We start from the raw sequence: 23,098 nt of genomic DNA, 5'->3' as shown, positions 1-23,098 counted from the left end.
TCAGCCTGGTGGTGAGAACGTCCCTTCTACAGTTACTGAAGGAAGTCAAAAAGGTATAGGAATTAAAAATGGAGAAAATAAGGATGTACATACATATCAGTGACATTGTTATCAAAACGTTGCTTCCTATGACTATGGTTTAAAAAGTATTTATTATTTGGAGCCATCACAAAATTCAGATGTCGGCATTATCCTCCTCGGTATCTTCAATATCCTTAAGACATAAGATTCATATATTAATCATAGTTTCTAGTTTCGGCCGATCTCGAGTGGGATCGGCCGAAACGGATCGGGATCGGCTATAAATCCATGGTTTCGGCCTTACAAGCAGCCACTTACAGCAGACAGCTGCCTGCCTGCTAGAGAGAGAGAGGAAGAGAGAGTGAGGGAGAGAGGAAGAGAGAGAGAGAGAGAGAGAGAGAGAGAGAGGGGGAAAAAGGAAGAGAGTGAGGGAAGAGGGAAAGATAAAAAAAAAGAGGGTGAGAGAGAGAGGGAAAAAGGAAGAGTGAGGGAGAGGGAAAGATAAAAAAAAGAGGGTGAGAGAGAGAAAGAAAGATAAAAAAAAAGAGTGGGAGAAAATGGATACTTCAAACTAATAGTTAGAGGGATAAGAAAAATGAGAGGAAGAGAGATTTTTACTTTTTAGGCTTTATATGTGAGTAATTATTATTTCTTATTTTCTTATAATTTTTTCTAAATTTTTAAAAATTTCTCAACATTTTTAATAATATTTAGAATTTTATTTAATTAAAATAGTCTGATCCGATACGTATCGTTTTTCCAAACGGCCGATCCCGATCCCGATACCGATTTTTGGAACCTTGATATTAATTATTATCCTTCTCAAAGACAACAAGATCTATTTGATATGAATGATATGATGCAATCACTCATTAAAGCACTAGGCCCTAAATATTATTATTTATAAACTTATGGTGATTATGATGACGACCATAGAGATTTATGAGAGCCATCTCAATTTTCATCGAAGTTGTGTTAGTACTTTTTTTAACTTTTAGGATTCATAAGTGAATAATTACTATTTTCTTATTCTTTTGTCATGTTTTCTAAATTTTTAGAAATTTTCTTGCATTTTTAGATAATACTTAGAATTTTACGTAATTAAAAAAGTCCGATCAGATTCGATCCCGGCAACCGATACAACCGATTTGGCCGATACGTATCGTTTTTTCAGAAGGTCGATCCTGATCGGGATCCCAATTCTTCAAACCTTGCTTAAAATTTGTTTGTTTGTTCGTGTCAAGTAGAATCTGGTTGCATGTTTGACTGTGATGCCCAATCCACTGTTTAGATGCTTCCCTTGTCCTTTTTTCAATATAACACTATTTTAGTAAATACTTAGGAAATAGTATCAGTTTCAAAATAATTATGGAAGTAACGACTGGTGCATAGTATCTACCCACGGGTGTGCTGATTGCTTTCAGCTCCATTGTAGGAAGCAACGACGCTTGTGGTTGTTGTCCAGGGAGTGGAGAGGGTCTATCATCATGCCTGGACAGCGGTGGGTGTGGCTGAATGGAATTGCAAATAGACATGGTTGCGGCAACCCTAATTAGCAATCCGATGGTAGGTCCGGATTTGCCGTTGTCTCTAATTTCTTGATGCACCTTCATGTTCTCCATAATCATCGCCTTCCGCTCGATAGGGATAGAACACCTTTTAGATATCAAGGACCTGATGTCTGGATCATTTAAATTCCATCTAGCAAACATGGCTCTAGAGGTAGGCTTGTTGAGGAACGTTAGCTCTGATAATAATTGATGCGGACCGGCTTAGGGTTACTCAAGCTTGGATACTAAGCTGTTATGACCCAGCCAAGGGTGACAATCAGTCAGCCCTAGACAGCAAATAAGGACCCTTGCAGGCTTGGAGCTTTCTAGAGGTGTGGACCGAAGTTGGTGGGTGCGCACCAATCTCAGGCTAGCGCTCAAGTTTTTTATGATAGTCCAAAAGTGATGCGCACCAATTATCGCCGATGCAAGCTAGTGAGCATAAAAAGGCTGATCTAATGATCTATACCAGCTGAGACTTTATGAGGGACTTCTAGGAATTGTAGGAGGCTATGGGTGGTGTTCAAAGTAAAGCAAAGGTCATGGTAAGGCATAGCTTGGCGATAGGTTATAGGATTTAAATGTGGTAGATGGTAGATGAATTAGAGTTAGGGTTGATGTAGATGAATTAGAGTTAGGGTTGATGCAGATGATGGTGCGATGAAGGTAATGGCTCTAGTAGAGTTGCGCACGGTGAGAAAAAAATATTGTCATGGTGAAGGAAAAAGCCGCTAAGAGGAAATGGATGACTTACGTGACGATAGAGAGAAAGCAAGAGAGAGAGAGGGAGAGAGAGGAAGATATATTATAGAGAATAAAAAAAAAATCATAAGCATGCCTAAGATATAAACTATAAAGCCCTACTTATAGAGAATAAAACAAACCGAATAAGAACAAGCAATTAACTCTATCTAAACTAGCTACCAAATCTCCTCAAATTGTAACTCCATTCCACCCGAGATAGAATCGAGATCTAAAAAAAATCTGAGTACAGAAAGTGTAGATGATGACATCACCGATCTAATCCATCAGGTTTCATATTATTTGAACATCATATTAATATTTCTTGATTGTTTTCCTAGAACAGCACAGCCTATAATTTCTTACAATTCAAGGATTTAGATTAACTTTTTCTCAAACTCAAATCTAACTTAGACCGTGTCGACATGAGTGTTCAAGAAAATCTTGACTCATTATGGCTTCACAAAGTGAAGAATTTATTGAAAAAAAAAATAGACAAATAAAAGGAAAAGAAAAATCATATTGAAAAAATGTAAAAAAGAATTTACTAGGAATACTATTTCTCTTGAAATTTTAATTAATATCAGAGCATATTTAGGGATTCACTTTTTTTCAATTAATATCATAGCATATGCCAATTCTTATAGCACAAGTTGATGTGAAGAATCCAATACAACTTGGAACAAATTTAACCTTCCCTATAATACAAGAAATGGAACTCTGCTACTATAGTTAGGATTAATTACACATAGACCCCTTATACAATTGCTCATTCTCATATACTCCCTCTCTTCCTTTTGCACTTTGATACCATCGACTATCCAAAATCCCATGAATGCACTTTTGTTTGTTGCTCATTTGGTATTTGCATCATGAAAATGTCACATGGTTGTCAAACAACCAATTTTAGATGTGAGCATGGATTGACATGCCGACATATGTCAAAACATACCTTCTTAGTCCTGTGGAGGAGCCGGAGAAGTTCCATTGTTGGGTGGAGAAGAGGCTCAGCCACCATCGTGGATATAATCCCTTATTGTAAGTTACTATTTATTGATACATCACTTAAGTTAGGATCCATCATCATTTAAATTAGGATCCATTAATATATCACTCAAGTGAGGACTAATATATTACTTAAGTTAGGATCCATTAAGAGAGTTTAGCCCATCATCTTCTTCACCTTTTCCTCTATGGCTAAGGAAACCTAGCGGCGATGGCAGCCTGTGCTAACTCTTCTTTCAAGAAATTACATATGATATTCTAGTAGGATCTATTAAAATATACTTTTTAGCAAGGATTGATTTGCCATACCAAGCCGTAAGCCAACCATGGCATGTAGGAACAAGGATAAGGGGGAGAAAGATAAAGGGTGCAGGAATAAGACAAGAGAGTACCATAATTTGCAAGGGTTCATCATGTCTTTAATTAGTTTAGGGAGAAGAAAAGACCACAGAGCCCTATCCAGACAAAGAGACAAGAGTTAGGGCTTTGTGGCTTGAACAAAGACAAGGAGAAGTTATAATATTAATAAGTTAAAGGATTAAATCTGCAACATACATTTCTTAAATTCCATGTTTAAACAGTCACACGCATACCCATTTCTTAAATTCCACTTCTGTAATAGTATTTGAGACTAAAAAACAACAAGATTTGACTCCAAAGATCGTGAGCATGTGACGGAATCTGTTTTCATTTCAGACAATTAGATCAGGCCCTCTCTAATTATTTAAAAGTTGGGAGGCTTAAAGACCCACCTCAGCTGGTTAGGTTTACAAGGGACATGAGGTAGTGAACTTGTTAATCGGGTGGACTATGATGAGAATGATGAAGCTGAGGATGAACATGAATGAAAAGGATTGCCTCCCTCCTACTCCATCACTTTTGGATAGCAATTGAAAAGCTGGGAGAGACAATTCCATGCTCAACATTGTTACAATCTGGCATTGGTAGTGATGGCACAGCGAAACGTGCACTCTGTAGACATGATATGTGTCATCTCAGCACCAGTCCCCTAGATATGTCTTCTATCTTAATCATCAATTAGGAAATCATACAAGTAGCAAAAGCACAAATAAATGAAAAAATAAGGCTGTATGATCAGCCAATCTGTAAAGATGGAAGTCATACCAGGAGCCATTCCAAGCTCAATCATACGAGATAGGATACGTTTTTGTAATTTTAATTGTTCATCCAACCAATTTTGAGAAAGTGGTCCTCCCCACCTATGAGATGAACAAGCAAATAAAAGATGTTAAACATAGTTGGAAACTACTACACAGAATACTCGTAAAAATATTTACACTTGGATTTTCACAAGTTCCTTTGATTCTGATGATGACCTTTTCTGATTTTGATAACAATTTTTCCAATTTTGCTCACAATATTCTAGTGTATTGTTCTCATGGAAATTGGTGATGGCTCTCTTATATTTACTGAATGTATTAATGTACCTCTTTCTTCTCTTCAGCCAAGCAATGACTAGGTAGCTGATTCCTGCAGCTTAATTTGGTTGGGCTTAACAAAATATACAAATCCAATCAACCCTACGTTACCATGCAATTCATTTCTTTCAATCTTAAGATGAGACTAACAAACTACAATGGTTTTCCTTTTTTTCTTTCTGGAATATTTATAAGGTTCTTGAAATCCAGGACAAACTATAATGATTTTCCTTTTTACCCTTTTTGGAAAATTTATACTGTACTTGAAATCCAGAATGAATGTCAAAGTATACTGAAAAGTGCAATATGGTTCTTTATATTCTAACATTCCAGCTCACATGTGGACTCGAGACATCAAATTATGATGAACCTTCAACCGACTACAAATTTAACAATCAATGCATCACAAATTTGAGGTGTCAATTTGTAGGGACACATCATCAGTTGTTGACATGTGAACAAAATGACCTTGTTTGCATCTTCTTCAAATTGCAGAAACTCCAGACAAGGTACCACATAGTGGAAGCATTTGATGTAGGAGCATAGAGGCCAATATAATATTCTAGATTAGTCATTAGAGAGTTGATAGTTGGTCTTTTGATGTCTTTATTGAATCAGGTCTAGTTAAGTTTAGGTTAATTTTCTATTTTCGTTATTTATTTGGCATTTCATATGTATTTTTCGGAACTTTTGTATTTGAGTCTGGCATGCACTCAATTCAAAGCCTCTTGGGTTAATAAGTTAGTATTTGGTTAAATTTTATTACAACCTATATGAGTAAAGTATATTTTGATCTAATCCAATTAGGAACCAAGTCTGGTTAGGATTTTTGACCCACCCCTTATTAGAAAATAGGATGGAAGATTTCTGTAATGATAATTCCATTTTGTTTCAAATAAATAAAGAAAAAAGATGTTCTCTTTTTTCTTCCTATGCGTGAAGTGTAGATTGGTGTGACACTAAACCCTTCAGTGTGACCCTTTCCATCTAATCTACTGTTTTTCATTCTTTCTTCTCTTTATTCTTTCTTCCATAATTATTATCTTTCTTCTGTCAATATTGTTTTTCTTTTCTATGTTTTCTTTGACTCTTTACTGCTGAATCAAAAGAATTTTTTGTTTTGGTCACCAGCTTTCCACCAGGTACTATAGCGGTCGATACAATAAATAATAATCATTCCTCATCTTTAATCTTCGTCTTGAATCCTTTTTTCTCCTGTATTTGTCCTACATCGATTTGATACTAGAGCTATATGTTCGATTGCCGTACATCATACAAACTATTACATGAGTAAAATGTTAGCATTATATTAGTGCCTCATATGCCAAAGCATTTCTATTATATTCTGTTTCTGTACAAGATAAATGTGGATGTAATTACTATCCAAATTTTTTTTATGTCATTGTATAAAACATATGGTAGCAAATAAATTAGTTTAACATGCAAGCAAATAATTGTATTCTGGAAAGAAAGAGGATATATCCTGTTGTTTAGAACAATTTCACCAACAACACCTATCATCCATACTTTTCTAGTGACCTCAACAAGGTGGTGCACATGATATGTGAAAAGCAATAACCTAGCCCATGTCACATGAGAATCTTGAATGTTCAACAAAAATTTCTATGCCAAAATGAAGCAATTAATGATAATTTGACAACCCAAACTTTACAAGATGTAAAAGCAACTGTGAAAGTTTTAAAATCACCATTGACTAAAATACAGAGCTTAAAATTATCAGCTTAGTCTTGCTAAATCTGAATCTGTAAAACTAAGATACATAAATACTAGACTTCATTGCTTCACATAGATATAGGATAACATGTGAGAAACCCACTATGTGGATATAAGTATTAACTAACCCATGTAAATTCCCCATTCGAGCCCAAGCAAGGAAGGCTGGACCACCAAAAAAGTCACCCAAATTTTCACTGCTAACATTAAAACCCTGAGATAGCATACCTTAATCAGCAAATTTACATGTAGGAAAATATCAAAAAAATTTACTTCAGCATGGAGACATGAGAAAAGGATGGGAAAAGAAAAACTTGCATGATTCACATCATCTGAAATGGAAATTACTGGCAAGTGAGCAAAAGCACACACAAAAATTTACAGACTAGCAGAATCTTGAACCTCTTGTGCCTGAACAAAGCTTGAAAGATGTTTAACTATTTACACAGAAATTTCTCCATGTGCATATAATCCTTGATGACATATACTATGTAATTTAAAGTTGTCAACTTAAAAGATAAAATAAAAAGTGTACTATTCGAAATAATGTTGATGAGAGTCCCACTACGTCTTCATACTTTATAAGAGATATCTAAAATGGGGGGAATAACATAATGAGTTCACAACCCAACTCAATGACATTTTAAAAATTGAATATACAATAGAAACCATTTCACAAACCAAATGAAGCTACAATGCACAAATCCTATACATATATGATACGATTCGGACTTCACCGATGTCTTCTCGAACATGGATACACTTTAGGAGTATCTTTGTTTCCTGTTTTAATGTTTAATTTTCAAGAAAATAAATTTTCTCTAAGTCGCGTTCGAACGCGGGTGGAGTGCGTTCAAACCCAATTATGAACGCGATTGTGAACATGGTTGTGACAGTGTGCATTGTGCGTTCAAACGCCGCGTTCAAATGCACTGTAAACGCCTGCATCGCATTCACAAATCCAGAGAAGTGGGAAACAGACGCGTTCGAACGCCTGCATCACGTTCGTAAATTCAGAGAAGAGCAAACTCGGTGTGTTCGAACGTGGTCAAGCGCGTTCGAACGCGGTCGGCGAAATTGTATTGTTTAGAGTTAATTTTGAGTTGTTTGGTTAGCCTCTAAAAGAGATGTGAATGGCAATCAGAGGTGATTATTGAAGAATTGAGTTTTGCCTTGCCTCCTTCGTCTTCTTCGCTCTCGTTCTCTTAATCCCCGGTGACGCCGCTTCTAACCTCCCTCGACCGGCCAATCACCCTAGACCCTTAGGGGCGGCCCTCTCCTCCTCCTTCTTCCAATCTATCCAACACTTGCCCTAACCTTTCCATCAACCATAACCCTTCCACCACCACTTTTCATTGGGGCCACCCCATAAACGTCGGTCCGCCTCCAACCACTATCACCTAGGATCTCGTGCCTCCATCCACGGATCCTAAACAGACCACCCCATAAACGTTCGTCCACCCTGACGTGAACCCATCCGATGAGCGAACCACTATGGAGATCTCCTTGAAGATCAAGATTCGTGGGCGGGTCAATACGATCCGGAACCACGGCAAGTTAATCAAAACCGAAGGAGGAATCATCAACCCTTCATAGTGCATCCTCCCTTGGTTAGACAAGGACTTGAACATGATCCGGAACGAGACAACGGCATCCGTGGACAAGTTGTGCGTCTCAAATTCCCTAAATTCAAAGGTGGCGACCCGATCGATTAGTTGTATAGGGCGGAGCAATTCTTCGCATACTAAGATACGGCAGAAGAATACAAGGTGACGCTTGCGAGCTTCCACCTTGAGGATGCAGCGCTTCATTGGTTTTGAGCAGCCAATGCCATTGAGGCTATCGAAACTTGGGCTGACTTTTGCGCTGATATCACACGACGATTTGGAGCGTCGGAGTATGAAAACTTTAATGCTCTCCTCTCAAAGACGGTGCAAAAGACCACGGTTGGGACATACCAAGAAGAATTTGAGAGGATAAGTAGCCGATGTCATCCACCATGGATGGATCAGCAACTTCGTAGCACCTACATCTCCGGGCTGCGAGGAGACATACAAGCCGATGTGAGGGCTTTAAGGCCTAGAACCTTAAAGGAGGCCTTCAAAGATGCGGTGCTTATGAAAGATATATAGAGCCATGAAGTTACACCTAAAACAGAATTGGACGAGCCAAGGAAGCCGCAATCAAGCTCAACCAACCATAGCGGCGGGAAATATTACTGGAGTACCGAGAACCGTTGCTGCGATGGTGTCTCCTCGAGCACCCTTGAAGCTATCCCAAGATGTGAAGTACGCACCTAGAAGTCCAAAACAAGCACTTACACCTGCTCAAGTGGAGGAACGAAAAGCCAAAGGCCTATGCTTCCGTTATGATGAGAAGTTTGTATCCGGGCATCGCTGCGCTAAACCGATAGGATCAGTGATGCTAATCGACGGATTAGAGGAGGCTGAGGATGAGTTTACAGCTGAAAATGAAGATGTGGCTGGATATCAAGAAGAAGTAGCTGAGGAGCAACCCGTGGAGGACATGATAGCCGAAATCTCCCTCCACGCCTATTTGGGGACAGCTGCGCCAAGGACTTTGCAAGTGAACGGTGTAATCAAGACATCTATAGTGAGAATCTTGATCGACACCGGGTCCACCCACAACTTCATTCAGAAGAGGCTCCTTAAGAAGATTGGGCTTGAATTGAAACCCACGGAAGGATTCGATGTGACGATTGGAGATGACACCACATTGTAAGCAGATTTTATTTATGGAGGTGTGGAATTGAAGGTGCAAGGCTAAACTTTCACATTGGATCTTTATCCGTTGGCCTTGCGAGGTGCCGACATTGTTTTGGGAACTCAATGGCTTCGAAGCTTGGGGCCCGTGACATTTAATTTTACAAGCCTCATATTGACATTTTGGAGGAATAACCAGAGAGTGCTGCTGGATGGAGTCAACCGTTACTTGAACTTCCAAACGAAGGGGAAACAAGGGAGCTCGCTTCTTTCTCGGCACCCACCTTTCCTTTCTTCTCAGATCTACGGAGAGCCAGCGCAGAGGATAGTGATCTGGTCTGACTCATGGAGGAGCTGAAAGAGAACCCATCAAGCCATCCCGAGCACAAGGAGCGCGGTGGGTTAGTACTAGAGCGCGGGCGGATCAAGGTACCCCGGAACGAAAAGCTACGGAGACTATTGATAGAGCACTTCCATGATATTCCTATAGCAGGTCATGAAGGGGTATTACGTACCTACAAGCAGCTGGCCCAAAGCTGTACATGGATAGCGATGAAGTTGGACGTGAAAAAATATGTGCATGAATGCTAAATCTGCCAACGAGTCAAATCGGAAACGCTCAAACCTAGCGGGCTGTTACAACCGCTACCTATACAAGAGCATATTTGGGAGGACATCTCCATGAACTTCATCGAAGGGCTGCCGGAGATCCGAGGACAATCGGTGGTATTTGTTGTGGTGGATAGGCTGAGCAAATATGCTCATTTCATAGCATTGTTTCACTCGTTTTTAGCAAAAAGGGTTGCTGAAATTTTTGTTCGGGAAGTGGCGCGCTTGCATGGGATGCCTAGGACGATCGTGTCAGACCGGGATCGCATCTTCATTAGCGAGTTTTGGTCGAGTTCTTCAGATTGAAAGGGACCCGAATCAACCTTAGTTCAGCTTATCACCCTGAGTCAAATGGACAAACGGAGGTGGTGAATCGCGGACTGGAACAATATTTGCGTTGCTTTGTGGCGAACCGACCAAAGGATTGGGTCAAATTCCTTTCATGGGCCGAGTGGTCATATAATACCACTCATCACTCTAGCATCGACATGACCCCCTTTGAGACGGTTTATGGGCGCACTCCCCCCAGTCTTGCGTACCTATGATAGACTCGCGGCGGGAGATAGAACCGAGCTCGACTTGGAACTTGCTGATCGAGATGAAACATTGAGACGGCTTAAGACTCACCTAGCAACAGCCCAAAATCGCATGAAACAAACTCATGACAAAGACCGATGTGAGAGAGAATTTGAGGTGGATCAATGGGTGTTCGTTCGAGTTCAACCATATCGGCAATCCACATTGAGGCCAATTTTGAATCAAAAGTTGGGTTACAAGTACTATGGTCCGTACCGAGTGCTACAACGAATCGGTCCAGTAGCTTACCGATTGGACCTACCTGAAGGAACTAGGATATATCCGGTCTTCCATGTATCGGCATTGAAGGCCCAGATCATGCCTAACCATATGGTGGGTTCAGCCTTACCCGAACCAATGGAGGAAGATGGCCCCACTGAACCGGTTCGAGTCTTAGGCCGCAGGAGAAGATGCCATAGGTCCAGATTAGAGACTGAAGTGCTGATTGAGTGGCTAGGCAAACCTACTGACGAGTCTACATGGGAGCTAGAGTCAAATATCATGGATCGCTTCCCAAATTTCAAACCTTGAGGATAAGGTTGCGGAAGCGTGGTGGATTGATACGATTTGGACTTCATCGATGTCGTCTCGAATATGGATACACTTTAGGAGTGTCTTTGTTTCTTGTTTTAATGTTTAATTTCCAAGAAAATAAGTTCGCGGGTGGAGTACGTTCGAACGCGGTTGTGAACGCGGTTATGAACGTGGTTGTGAGAGTGTGCATTATGCGTTCGAATATCAGGATTTCAAATATTGGCCCCACTAATAGGGCCCACCTCTATTAAACCCTGGGGTACTAGGGTTCACCCCATTTATACTACACCAGAATTTTGGGATTCCTATCCCTATGACCACATGTTAGTGTTCATCTACTAACCAACAGATATAACGCATATCAGATGACTCAAATAATGGCTTTCAAGCCTATAATCTAACATATCTCTTTACAAATGCTTCAAATATCAATTTTATTTGGAGCATAAAATTAGAAAATATAGTTTTTTCATAAGTATATAATCTTTATAGCGCATTCATGCAAAGCAAAGACAGTCATATGTAAAACCGAATTTTTGCAAAACATAAATGGCACATTTGCATTGAGCAAGAAATGTAACAAGTACCATATAAAGAACTCATACCAAATCTAAATCCTATTGCTCAAAGATGTTCACGAGACATATCATTTGATTATGAATAGCAATTCCACTCATTCATAAGATATAAAATATATTTCGTTTCAGCTACATAAATTAGAAAACCAATTCTATTACCTTTAGATAATCAAATATTCTACTCCCAAAACGTTAATTAGAAGAGCCTTTGAATCTTAACATGAAATGTGCAAACAACATAACTTAGGCTACTATTCATGCACTTCAAAATCTGTAGTTAATGTCTTCTGACATTGTAATAGTTTTGCTAACTTATTCTATAAGCCCCATCGTTTCTATTCATTTTGGATACCATGTTTTCAAGTAGAAGCTAGTCTCTCTAACTCACTAAAAATAAAACTCTTTGTAAAACAATACTCTTTAACAATTTAACTCTTACTAGACAAAATCAGGATCCTTTGGACAACTCAAATCTTAAAATACACCATTTAATCATTAATCAAGAACTAAAAAACTCCAAATTAATCATCTATTTCAAACAATACTAGATACGGAAATATATCTATTCAAAGATAAGGGTCTTAAAATGATGGTTCTAAGTTTCGACCAATCCTGATCCAAGGTTTCAGCCAGGTATCAGCCGATACCTAATCCGTTTCAGGTAAGGATTGATCGTTTCGGCCAAAACCGACCAAAACTAGGAGAGAGAAAGGGAGAAAGAGAGGGAGGAAAGTAAGAAGAGGGGGAGAGAGAGAGAGAGAGAGAGAGAGAGAGATAAAGAGAGCTTGTTGGAGGGAGTATGAGAAAAAGAGAAAATACCTCATTAGAGCTCGTCGGAGAAGTATCGTCAGAGAAGAATCAAAGAGGGAGAGATCGAGAGAGAAGGAAGTTAGTAAGGGAGAAGGAGAGTTAGTAGGAGAGGGAGAGGAGAGAGAACCAAAGAGGGAGAGATCGAGAGAAGGGATTCGATGAAGGAGAGAGTTAATGAGAAAGAGCGAGAGTTAATGAGAAAGAGAAAGAGGTAGTTGGAGAGAAAATTAATAAAAGAGAGGCATTGGGAAAGAGTTTGATAAGAGAGTTAGTGAGGGAGAGAGTAAGAAATTTTTTATTTGTATTAGAGGGAGAGAGAGTGTAAGTGGTAGAAAGAGATAAAAATTAAGAAAATATTTATTTTTTATTTTTGGATTTATATATGAACAATTTATATTTACATCTTATCGTTATTGTTTTTTAAAAATTTTAGAATTTTTCTATGTTTAAAAAATTATTTCAAAATACATATCGATATAGATGGCTGATACCACCAATAATTATTGTTTTTTTTACGGTCGATCCTAATCCCGATTTCAATACTTGAAACCTTGCCCAATATATTGTTGTTTTTCATAGCTTTCAGCTTAAAAGAGAATACCAGTTAATCAGCTAGAAAATAATAGATATATATCAGCTTGCAAACACCCAAAGGTGAAATCAAGAATTGTGTGAGCTGTGCTACTTTAATCATCACATCACTAGCCTCTAATAGTAAATTCCTCGTGCACTTTTCAAGACTGAAAAATGAGCATATTTGCTTGGTTAGTCTACTACAACGAATATCACCGAGTATCCTCGAACTAGTGGTAAGCCCTCTATAAAGTCCATGAATATGTCCTTCCACACACGGTCCAACACAGGCAAGGGTTGTAGAAGCCTAGCTAGCTTTATCATCTCCGTCTCCGTCTTCACCCGTTGGCACGTCTCACAAGCCCTCACGTGTGCTCTAACGCTTTTCTTCAGCCTAGGTCAAGTACAACTTTGGGAAATCCTCTTATAAGTTCTCAAAACACCATCGTATCCCTCCTTTGGAGTGTGATGGAAGTGCTCCAACAATCCGGTCTGCAACGATGCATCTTCAAGCACACAAATGCACCTATGGTCGAGTAAAAGCCCATCTCGGTCTTCCAATTCGAGGTGGCTCTCCAGATTAGCTCTACTTTCCTATAGCAAACCTCTCACATATGGATCAGTAATACCTACTCTTTGTAGGTCCTCAAGAAAGGGAAAAGGAGTGGAATAGGCTATGAGTTCAGCTTCAATTAGTTGACGCGATAAAGCATTCGCCACTTGATTCTCCATTCCTTTTTTATATTGCAGCTCATAATTGATCTTAGCAATTTTGTGACTCATTGTTACTGTGTCAACGTATGGATACGTTGTCCTATAAAGTAGGGAAGACTCCTCTAGTCGATACGGATGATAAAGTGATGCTCAATTAGATACAGCCTCCATTTTGTCACCTTGTGCAGAATTGCCAGCATCTCTCACTCGTATGTCGAGAGTTGCTGTGATTTTCTAGATAATGCTTTGCTCAGAAATACTATCTGCCCTCTTACATGAGAACAGCACATATTCCCACTCCGGATGCATCGCATTCAATGATGAAGCTTTTGGTGAAATTGGGTAGCACCAAAACTAGCACCGTCATCATTACTGATTTTAATGCCTCAAAAGTTGTTGCAGCTTTGTCGCTCCACTCAAACACATCCTTCTTTAGGAGCTGTGATTTTAATGCCTCAAAAGTTGTTGTAGCTTTGTTGCTCCACTCAAACACATCCTTCTTTAGGAGCTGTGAGGGGTGATGTGATCTTTCCATAACCAGCCACGAACCTCCTATAATAGCCCATCAAACCGAAGAATCCCAAAAGTTCACGCACGATTTTCAATTGTGGCCACTCGATCATACATGCAACTTTGTTTGGATCGATAGCAACATCTTCAACTAATATTATATGACTAAGGTACTCTACATTTTTTGCTTCGCCCACAAGCATTTGAGCATCTTCACCTTCAGCGAATTGGCCTATAAAATCTTCAACGCTTTACATAGATGTCGTAAGCGCTCTCAAAATTCATGTTGTACATTAAAATGTTGTCAAAGAAAACCCAAGATTTATCGTCATAGGAGAGGTTTGAAAACTTCATTCATTAACCCTTGAAAGGTCGCTAGAGCATTTTGTGCACATCAGCTCAATCAATTCGGATTAGGTGATAACTAGCTCGAATATCTAATTTGCTGAAGTAAGAGGCTCTCTTTAACTCATTCAGCAGCTCCTTTATATATCGGTCCTTGATGGTAATGGCATTTAAGGCATGGTAGTCGACAGAATAACGCAAGCGCCATCTTTCTTCCGAACTAAAACTGGCGATGAGTAGATGCTCCAACTTGGTCGGATGATGCCTTGCTCCACCGTCTACGTAACCCATGTTGTAATCTCTTCTTTTTAGACATGTAGGTACCTATAAGATCTCATGTTGGCCGGCTTAAGCATGATGTGATTTGGACTTCACCGAGTCGTCTCGAGCATGGATACACCCTATAGGAGTCTTTTCTTATTACGTTTAGTTATTTATTTTAGAAAAATAAGGATTCTGTTTGTCGCATGGATATCCTATGGATACACCCAGTCTCAAGCATGGATACATCGGTAGTTGGGTGTTCGTGAGAGTACAACCGTATCGACAGATGATTTTGGTCAGTTTTGGGTGTTAGAACGTATCGATCCACTTGCATATCATTTGGAGCTACCGGAGAGGTTGAGAGTACATCATGTCTTCCATGTTTCATTGTTGAGGGAGCGGATTGAAGATCATCAGATTGTTAGATCAGTTCTACCAAAACCATTGGAGGAGACAAAGATCGTAGAACTAGTTCGTGTACCTGCCAGGCGCCACCGACATCATGGTACCAGATTAGATATGGAGATTCTAGTTTAGTGGCTTGGCAAGCCATCCGATAAGGCAATATGGAAGTTGGAGACGGACATCTTGGAGCGTTTTCCCGACTTTACACCTTGAGAACAAAGTGAAGGAAGCGTAGTAGGCTGATACACCTTGTCAGAATCTTTTTTTATTGCATTAGTTATTTATTTTCATTAAAATAAATTTCTTGTAGGCACGTTCGAACACCTTTACGAATACCTGCATTAGGTTCGCAAAAACAGAGAATGCGAAATGTGCATTCGAGCGCTGCTTTCAAACGTCTGCATCAGGTTCGCATCAACAGAGAATATCTTTTGTGCATTCGAACGCTATCGGCGGGAGTCCACTAGAATTAGGGTTAATAATTATTATTTTGGCTTGTTGGCTAGCCTCTATAAAAGTGTGGATAACAGCCAAAATCATTATGCTATTGGAATATTAGTTTTTTGCCTTTTTATCATCTCTTTACCCTATTCTCCCTCCTCCTTCTTCACCAACCTTCCATCTCTACTGTTGGTAAAATCTCTCCTAACTTTTAATCTCTCTCGTCTGTCGAGTCATCCCTCTTCCTTGGGATCTCGACCACTTCTTCCCCTTCGTCTTTATCCCTTAAATAACATCACTCATCCACCCTCATCTCCATTATCACCTATAACCCTAACATCCACTCCACTTGTCACCATCACCATCATCCGTAATATATTGTGTTTTCGTTCCAATTCTAGTTCAAATCTGCGAAGGACGTAAATACGAAAAACGTAGATCAAAGAGTTACGGATCGATTCCACTTGGTTTCGTAATTTTCTAACTACGGAAGAATATTTGGTGAATATTTAGCTAAATATTTTTTATCGTCTTTATCTATTACCTTAGCCGTCAGATTGCATTTATTTTTCTAGAAGTAGATCATAGCCGTAGAAGCATTCTGATCTTCCAAACTCTAGCCACCTTCCTTCACCAGCAGCCACCCTATCTTACGGCCGTTCACCACCACCTTTGATCGTCCGCTACCCCCCAACAACTGACGCAATATTAGTTATTTACCGTTCTGCCCTATCTGACCTTGTTCCACTATTTTAACCATAACTTTCCATCCAGATCTCTGATTGACTTCATTCCAAAGCAATTAGATCCAGGACTTCCTATATTACTATCCCTCAAAATCTTGGGATCATCCTATAGATGGATCGCTCTAGATCTGGTTCATAACAAAAGAGGATATGTGGGCCAAGCATAATTTGTCAAAGATAAGAATCTTGATAACCTTCAATGAGAAAATGTTGACTATATACTGGCTTTTATAGAATCTATTTAAGTGGTATTGATCATTGTAGACAACGACACACATTGTTTGAATATATGAGAGGTGGGATACAATAAAGACAATCATATATAGGAATAAAAACAAAAAGGAAGGCGATGAGTACCCCTCTTATTTAGTAGTGCATAAGATTCTAAATAATAGGTAGGACAAAAGCAATACACTACTCCATTATTTAACATGTTCTTTAAATCCAAGGTGATTTTAAGACTTTGAATTATATGCTCACTTTAATATCGTCTTTGTTTCACTATTTTGACAATCATATTATACCTCATCATGGATTGAAGAGGATCTAAATCGTGTACCTCTGCATAATGGCATGGAAATTCTCGGATGAGGAACAAATGCTTAAAGAGATTTTCTTATAATAGGGAGAGAAGAAAGAAAAATTATATATGAGAAGTATGCCAATTTCTCTAATTTTACTAGAGGTTTTGCCGATTATGATTTCATTGATAGAAATTATTTTGATCCAAAGATGTGGATTGTTCATCATGCCTCTGCACCTACACTTTGGTTACTTAGACAACCTTGCTCGTCTTCGTGCTGTGAGAAAAATTGAAGGCTTTGAAGCGCATACATATTTATTCAAACGGTGAAGAAAATAAGATAACTCACAATGAGCTAAAGATTTAGTATAAGATAACTCACAATGAGCTAAAAATTTAGTATAAGATAACTCACAATGAGCTAAAGATTTAGTATATTTACATACTAATCTTTGCCTTCTATCAAAATAGTCTCCAGAAGAAAGGGAAAACCAAGATGTGATACATAGGTAAAGATGCCTTTGACATTTTTGATGATATGAGTATTAGAACATGCCGATAGATTAATTGTCAAGTGCATTTGTTTATGAAAAGTACAAGAAAGCATTATTCAAAGAACACATAATTTAGACATTACCTTTCATCCAACTAGAATTTTGAAGAAAATAAATATTCCATGTAAATTTTATACATGCAGTCTTTTTACTGATGATAACCAACTACTTGTGATTAAAATCTTCACAGACGTTAGTGCATCTAGAAGGTCAGTACATTTAACAAAAAAACTAAGAAAGGCATTTTGAGAAGAATAAAACTCTTTATTTTACCTTAAATACTTTTTGCCAAATGGCCTCTTGTCCTGTGAATGCCAAAGGCAAGTTAACTCCTTGGAGAACCATCCAATCGATTTCTTTCTCCCATCTTTTCCAATCCCACCAGACAAAAGAGTCTACAATGAAGTGCACAAGGAGAACAAAAATTGACATCTTAAGATGAATATAAAGGAGAACAAAAATTGACACTGTAGTAGACTTCTACATTCACTAGTGACAAATTTCATTGACTGCTGTTTTCATAAAAGCTCAATCCAAGATGCAGAGAGAGAGGGGGGGAAACATTTTTCTCACCTCTAGATGAGTTTTTACAAATCCCTAGGTGCACTAAATTGTTACAAAGTTCTTAAACTTTAAATTCTAACAGATTATAGTCCAGATACAAAATGAAGGGCAGGCCAGACGCTTGACCTATAAACTTCTTAGGTCTTAACACCCCAAAGAGAATGCATGGCTACATGCTGTAAAAAGATAATTCTTAACCCTCTTTCCTAACCTTAGTTATAACAAAATTCCTTTATGGATTATTTTGTAATTACTGAAGACCTACAAGCAAGGATTTTATTTTATAGACCTATTGAATACAATCTTCCTTTATAGATTATTTAATAGACCTATTTTGTAACTACTGAAGACCTATAACAAAATTCTTGACCCTCTTTCCTTATTGAACACAGATATCTCTATAAGATTTTATTTTTTATCATTATCTCCTGAATAGAATAGTGAATAAGATTTTAATCTTGGATCCTTTGAGTAGATCATATTTACCTTTTCTTTCCTCCTACATCACTAAGCCACCATAACCTGCATAGTTGCAAGCCGTGGGGGTCAAGTGTCGACCAGCTTGTATCATGCAGACAGAATATGTGTTGCCATTCTCTTAAAACTTTGACTCCTATCATGGAAAGCCCTAATTTAATTTCAATTTTTTCGCTTCATATATACCTGTTCATTGCTGGACTGCTATATTTACCATCTTGAGAAAAAATTGTGACCTTCTTTATGTATGAAGTGTACATTCGCTCAACCAGATTACATCTTTGTTTTGTCCAAGAAGACGCTGTGAAGCGTGGACATAGATACAAGATATGCATACATCAATGATTGGGAAACCCAAGTACAAAAAAATCAAAAACAAAGAAAATATGCTAATGATATGCAAGATATGTATGCATATATACATATCAATGATGGCCGTGCCGACGATAGTGCCGGTCAGCATGAGGCGTGCCAAGCGGCACGCCCCGCCATGTGAGTGGCATACCTCTATGTGCCACTGCCACGCATTTAAATTATTTTTAATAAACTTTTTAAGATATTTAAAGATGTTTTTTTGGTCTTTGATATGTCAATTTTTAGTTTTTGGTTTAAATATATGTATTAAAAGTTTAAAATCTATATTATAATGTTTTATCTTTAGATTATTTTTATAAATGATATATTCTATTAAAGATAAAGCAACAATTACATATAAATATATTCAACACATACTATGATTGAAAACACTCATTAAAACTAATATTAATGATTGAACACTCCATAATATAACTGAATACATAATATTAATCAATAATAGTTTAATAATTAAAATTAATATCTAGTTGACGTAAAATGACGAAGAGAATCAAATACTTCATTTGTTGGCATAAAAATAACATGAGAATGTTGTATTAAAAACTATTGATATTTTTCAAAACTCATTCACTGATAGTATTGCTCATCATAATGTCTCGCATAGTCTTCATACAAATAGAAATTTTATAATTTTCTTATAATATGATATAAATATTGAACATGCACAAAAAATAGATGACACCGGCACAAGCATAGAGACATTATAAACATATACAGATTGTAGATATAAAGTATAATAATAGTGTTCTAGCTCTAGTTGGTGTAATTGATATGATGGTAATTATGATGAACTCATATCATCCTGTAAGTGTATCTCTCCTAATGTTCTACTACCTACAGATTCAAATCTTCTATAAAAAGAATCTTCAATGACAGGGACGTATGTCTCAATTTCCATTATAACCGCCACAAGACTGAGTCTCATTATTATCACCAACACCATCACCATCACCATCACCATCACCATCATCATTATCATTATCATCTTTAGTCTCATTATCATCAATTTTATCTAAGCCTTCTAAATAATTAATTGGTCGGTTAATTTAACAATGACTGGTGAAAATAAAAAAAAATGATATCACATAGCACAATGACTAGAATGGAGCCAAGCCGAACGGAACGCAGCCATGCCAACCTGACAAAGTTTGGCACAGCATGCGTGCCCGTCGGCACGGCTCGACACGGGTCGAAACGAGCCAAGTGCCGTGCCATTATTGGCACGGCAAGGGCCAGTCGGCACGACCATCTATAATACATATATTCCTATACATATAAAATGTTCTGCATATGAATACTTTGAGGAGTTCATGTAGTCATGGTAGTTCATAAAAGCACATCCTGAATTATCCATCAAACCATCCATTCAAGCCAACAGATCTAATAAACTCCATATTAAATTAGTTACTAGATGTAAGACGAAAAAGCAAATTTGTTCTGTAAATCATAATCTAAGCTGCCTTTTACCCATAAAACATGCCTATTGCAGTACAAATAAGGTCAACATTTTTCATAATTGAAGCCTTGTAGGAAACATGGATCTACCTAGAAATGAAATGTAGTAATCTCGTTCAGTTTGACATATCTTCATAGAACTATATAAAGTATCCAAGATACAAAAATGAATGATCCAACCTTATGCACAATATTAATTTTGTTGTAAAACATAACAAATTACCCAATACATATTTAGAGAATATTTCCAACAGGGTATCTGACACACCTAAAGCATGGAAGTATCAGTTCTTCCCAGAGTAGACAAAATAAATTATCTTAGCTGCAATTTATGGAACTAAAGACTCATAAACTCTAGATCAGACAGGACTTTTAATTCAAAATTTCTCTAACCAGAAGGATAAAGGTTTCAAACTGTACCACCATGAAATTGGCTTAAGTATTCACCATTTCACATACTCAATATGGGGACTTAGAGAACTAGAGAACAAGGAATTCTTCACAGACCAGAAACTGGAAAATTATTAAAGTTCCTAAACTTTTTTAACTGAATTCTGTTTAAAGTTGTCTTCCTATCTCAGGACCAAAAGTATGACCAACATTTTGTCTTGATCATGAGAGATATAGAAGTCAAAACTGACCTAATATTTACACAATACAGTAATTATGCAATGATTAACATGATAAAATACAAGAGAGGTATGTCAAAAACTTACAGCTAGAGGTGACAACATTTTGATAGTAACTCCAAGGAACTGGACGATCAACTTTCACACCCTGGTCTTCTACATGTGGAAGGGAACCAGGTGATGGGACAGAGGCCAACTGAACTCCACCAGTCTTATCCCATGAAATATGAGCACCACACCAGTACTTTAAGTACCAATGAAGACCAGATGAAAGTTCAACTGCTGTTGAAGCCTGAATCCTAGATGTCAACAACAAAAGGGATACAAATAAACAAGTGTTCCAGCATAAGAAGGAAACACACAACTGCTCAATATTTTTTAAAAGTTAAAATTGTTTAGACATTTGGACCAACCCTCCCAAGAAAAGAGTCATAATAGACTCAAACTATATGCATATAATACTCTAGAAAAATTCACTAAATATCAACTCTAACGTCCACCACGAGGGAATATCGATCCCATGACATTTGGTAGGACTAAACCATTAAACTACAGTGGTGACCTACGACTATTCAATACTAGTGTTGTATTAAAATGAAAGAGAGTGAATTCATCATCAGAAAAATACTTAATAAATGCATATGTATGAGAAAAATGCTATTCCATTGGACTGCAAATAAGCAGAGGTCAGCCTGATAAGTGTGGAACAATCTTACTTGGAGCTCACCCTAGCTATGGAATAAGTTATGTTTTGGCTTGGACTAGTAGAACTTAATTAAAGCTCGATCAAGCACTAAATAATATAACCTTTATTTTAAAGCATAAACTAGAGTTGAACTTTGCTTCAAGAACTTCAGCAATCAAATTAAACTCAGCCGATGTGTTGGCTTGCAATAATCTCCAAAGCTCCTATAAATGAGCTTCAAGAGAATGATTCGGAGTTCTTGCAAAGGGGAACCATGTGCTATGGCTCGAATCCGTAGTCAATCCTATTTCCGATAGGAGCAGTTGACAATTGAATCCAATTTTTCCCATTATTTTAATATCCATAATAGTGCGAAAAGAAGGTGATTCAGAAACTACAATTCAAGAGGGAACAACAATTAATGCAAGCCAACATAAAATGCATACAATATCTCTGCTGCATCACCGCTTGACTTGTCGATATTACTAATCCGAAAGCAACTCGATTCCCCGCAAATTCCCTACGAAGGCACTTAGATACTATGAACTCAGTTTCAATACCATGATCACCAAGAGTGTAAGAGACATCACCCACCTTGGAATCGATCTCGAAGCGGAAGCTTGATATGTGGGTCGGAAGCAGCCTCTCGAGGACCCTTGCCGCAGCAGCCTCTTGGACCGAAGGAGGAGCTCTCTGGCTTTCCATTTTTCTGAGTAGATCCTCCATGCTTGACTTCCATGGCGATGATGCAGGTAGAAGGAGAAGGAGCAAAAGGAGATCAAGAAGCAGACGATGGAAGGCTCTCATCACTGAAGAGTTTGGTCAGTTCTCTTCTCCCAGTATCATGGACAGATGATCGAAGAGGGATCCGGAAGGCGGACAGGCTGCTAGAGAAGAATAGACATGGGTGGGCCCAGTACAGGGATGTGCAGCATGCGATTTAGTTCTGAGCCCCGGCATCCGCATAGAAAAGAAACATCCGCATAGAAAAGAAGGAACCAGCAAGAAAAGTTGGTCCCCAGGAGACTCAGTGGGGTAGTCTTCTGAGAGAACTAGTGAGAAGAAGATCAAGATGGAGAGGTAAAGAGGTCGAGGAAGAGGTAAATGCATATAATCCTTCATACCCTAGATTAGGTCTCCGCATATATAAAGACTAACCCTAAATTAAACAATGTCTTAAAATGATCTAAGACAGAATGGTAATATGTGTTTGGGCGTTTGAATATCGTGCGTTCTAACACATCAATGAAGATTACTCTCGGGTTTAGACATTTAAATATTATTTGAAGGCACCTAAAATAGGTGCTCTTGGCTTGTGGCATCATAAGGTGACAATCTCGTTTGATTAGCGATCCAAGGGTGTATTCCAACTCCCAAAATGGGTGCAAGTCTGAATTTGCCCATAGATCTTGGTTCTGACTCCTGAGGTGAGAGCTAGATCTACTGTAGAATAGTAAAGTTAAGACAGCCTTAGAATCCCACAATTAGATTTGATTGGGTTTTGGAGGGTTGTAGATC

The 23,098-nt window shown here is 38.2% G+C and overlaps 1 protein-coding gene across 1 annotated transcript in view; it reads right to left on the bottom strand.

Annotated features, from left to right (window-relative positions):
* Nucleotides 1-22,504, bottom strand: part of LOC140775575 (alpha-N-acetylglucosaminidase) — a 75,102-nt gene extending 52,598 nt beyond the window's left edge. Inside the window, exons 1-6 of the mRNA XM_073118955.1 lie at nt 22,175-22,504; nt 22,027-22,100; nt 20,983-21,194; nt 17,669-17,790; nt 6,619-6,704; nt 4,443-4,537 (exon numbers count right to left, since the gene is read on the bottom strand). Coding sequence (XP_072975056.1) covers nt 4,443-4,537; nt 6,619-6,704; nt 17,669-17,790; nt 20,983-21,194; nt 22,027-22,100; nt 22,175-22,387 — 802 coding nt within the window. The 5' untranslated portion in view covers nt 22,388-22,504. The remainder of the gene's footprint in view (nt 1-4,442; nt 4,538-6,618; nt 6,705-17,668; nt 17,791-20,982; nt 21,195-22,026; nt 22,101-22,174) is intronic.
* Nucleotides 22,505-23,098: the final 594 nt, after the last annotated feature.

Source organism: Typha angustifolia, chromosome 14 (genome assembly GCF_048772165.1).
Source record: "Typha angustifolia cultivar Huaian chromosome 14, ASM4877216v1, whole genome shotgun sequence".
Taxonomy (NCBI): Eukaryota; Viridiplantae; Streptophyta; class Magnoliopsida; order Poales; family Typhaceae; genus Typha; species Typha angustifolia.
This window is presented reverse-complemented; position numbering and strand designations above follow the sequence as displayed.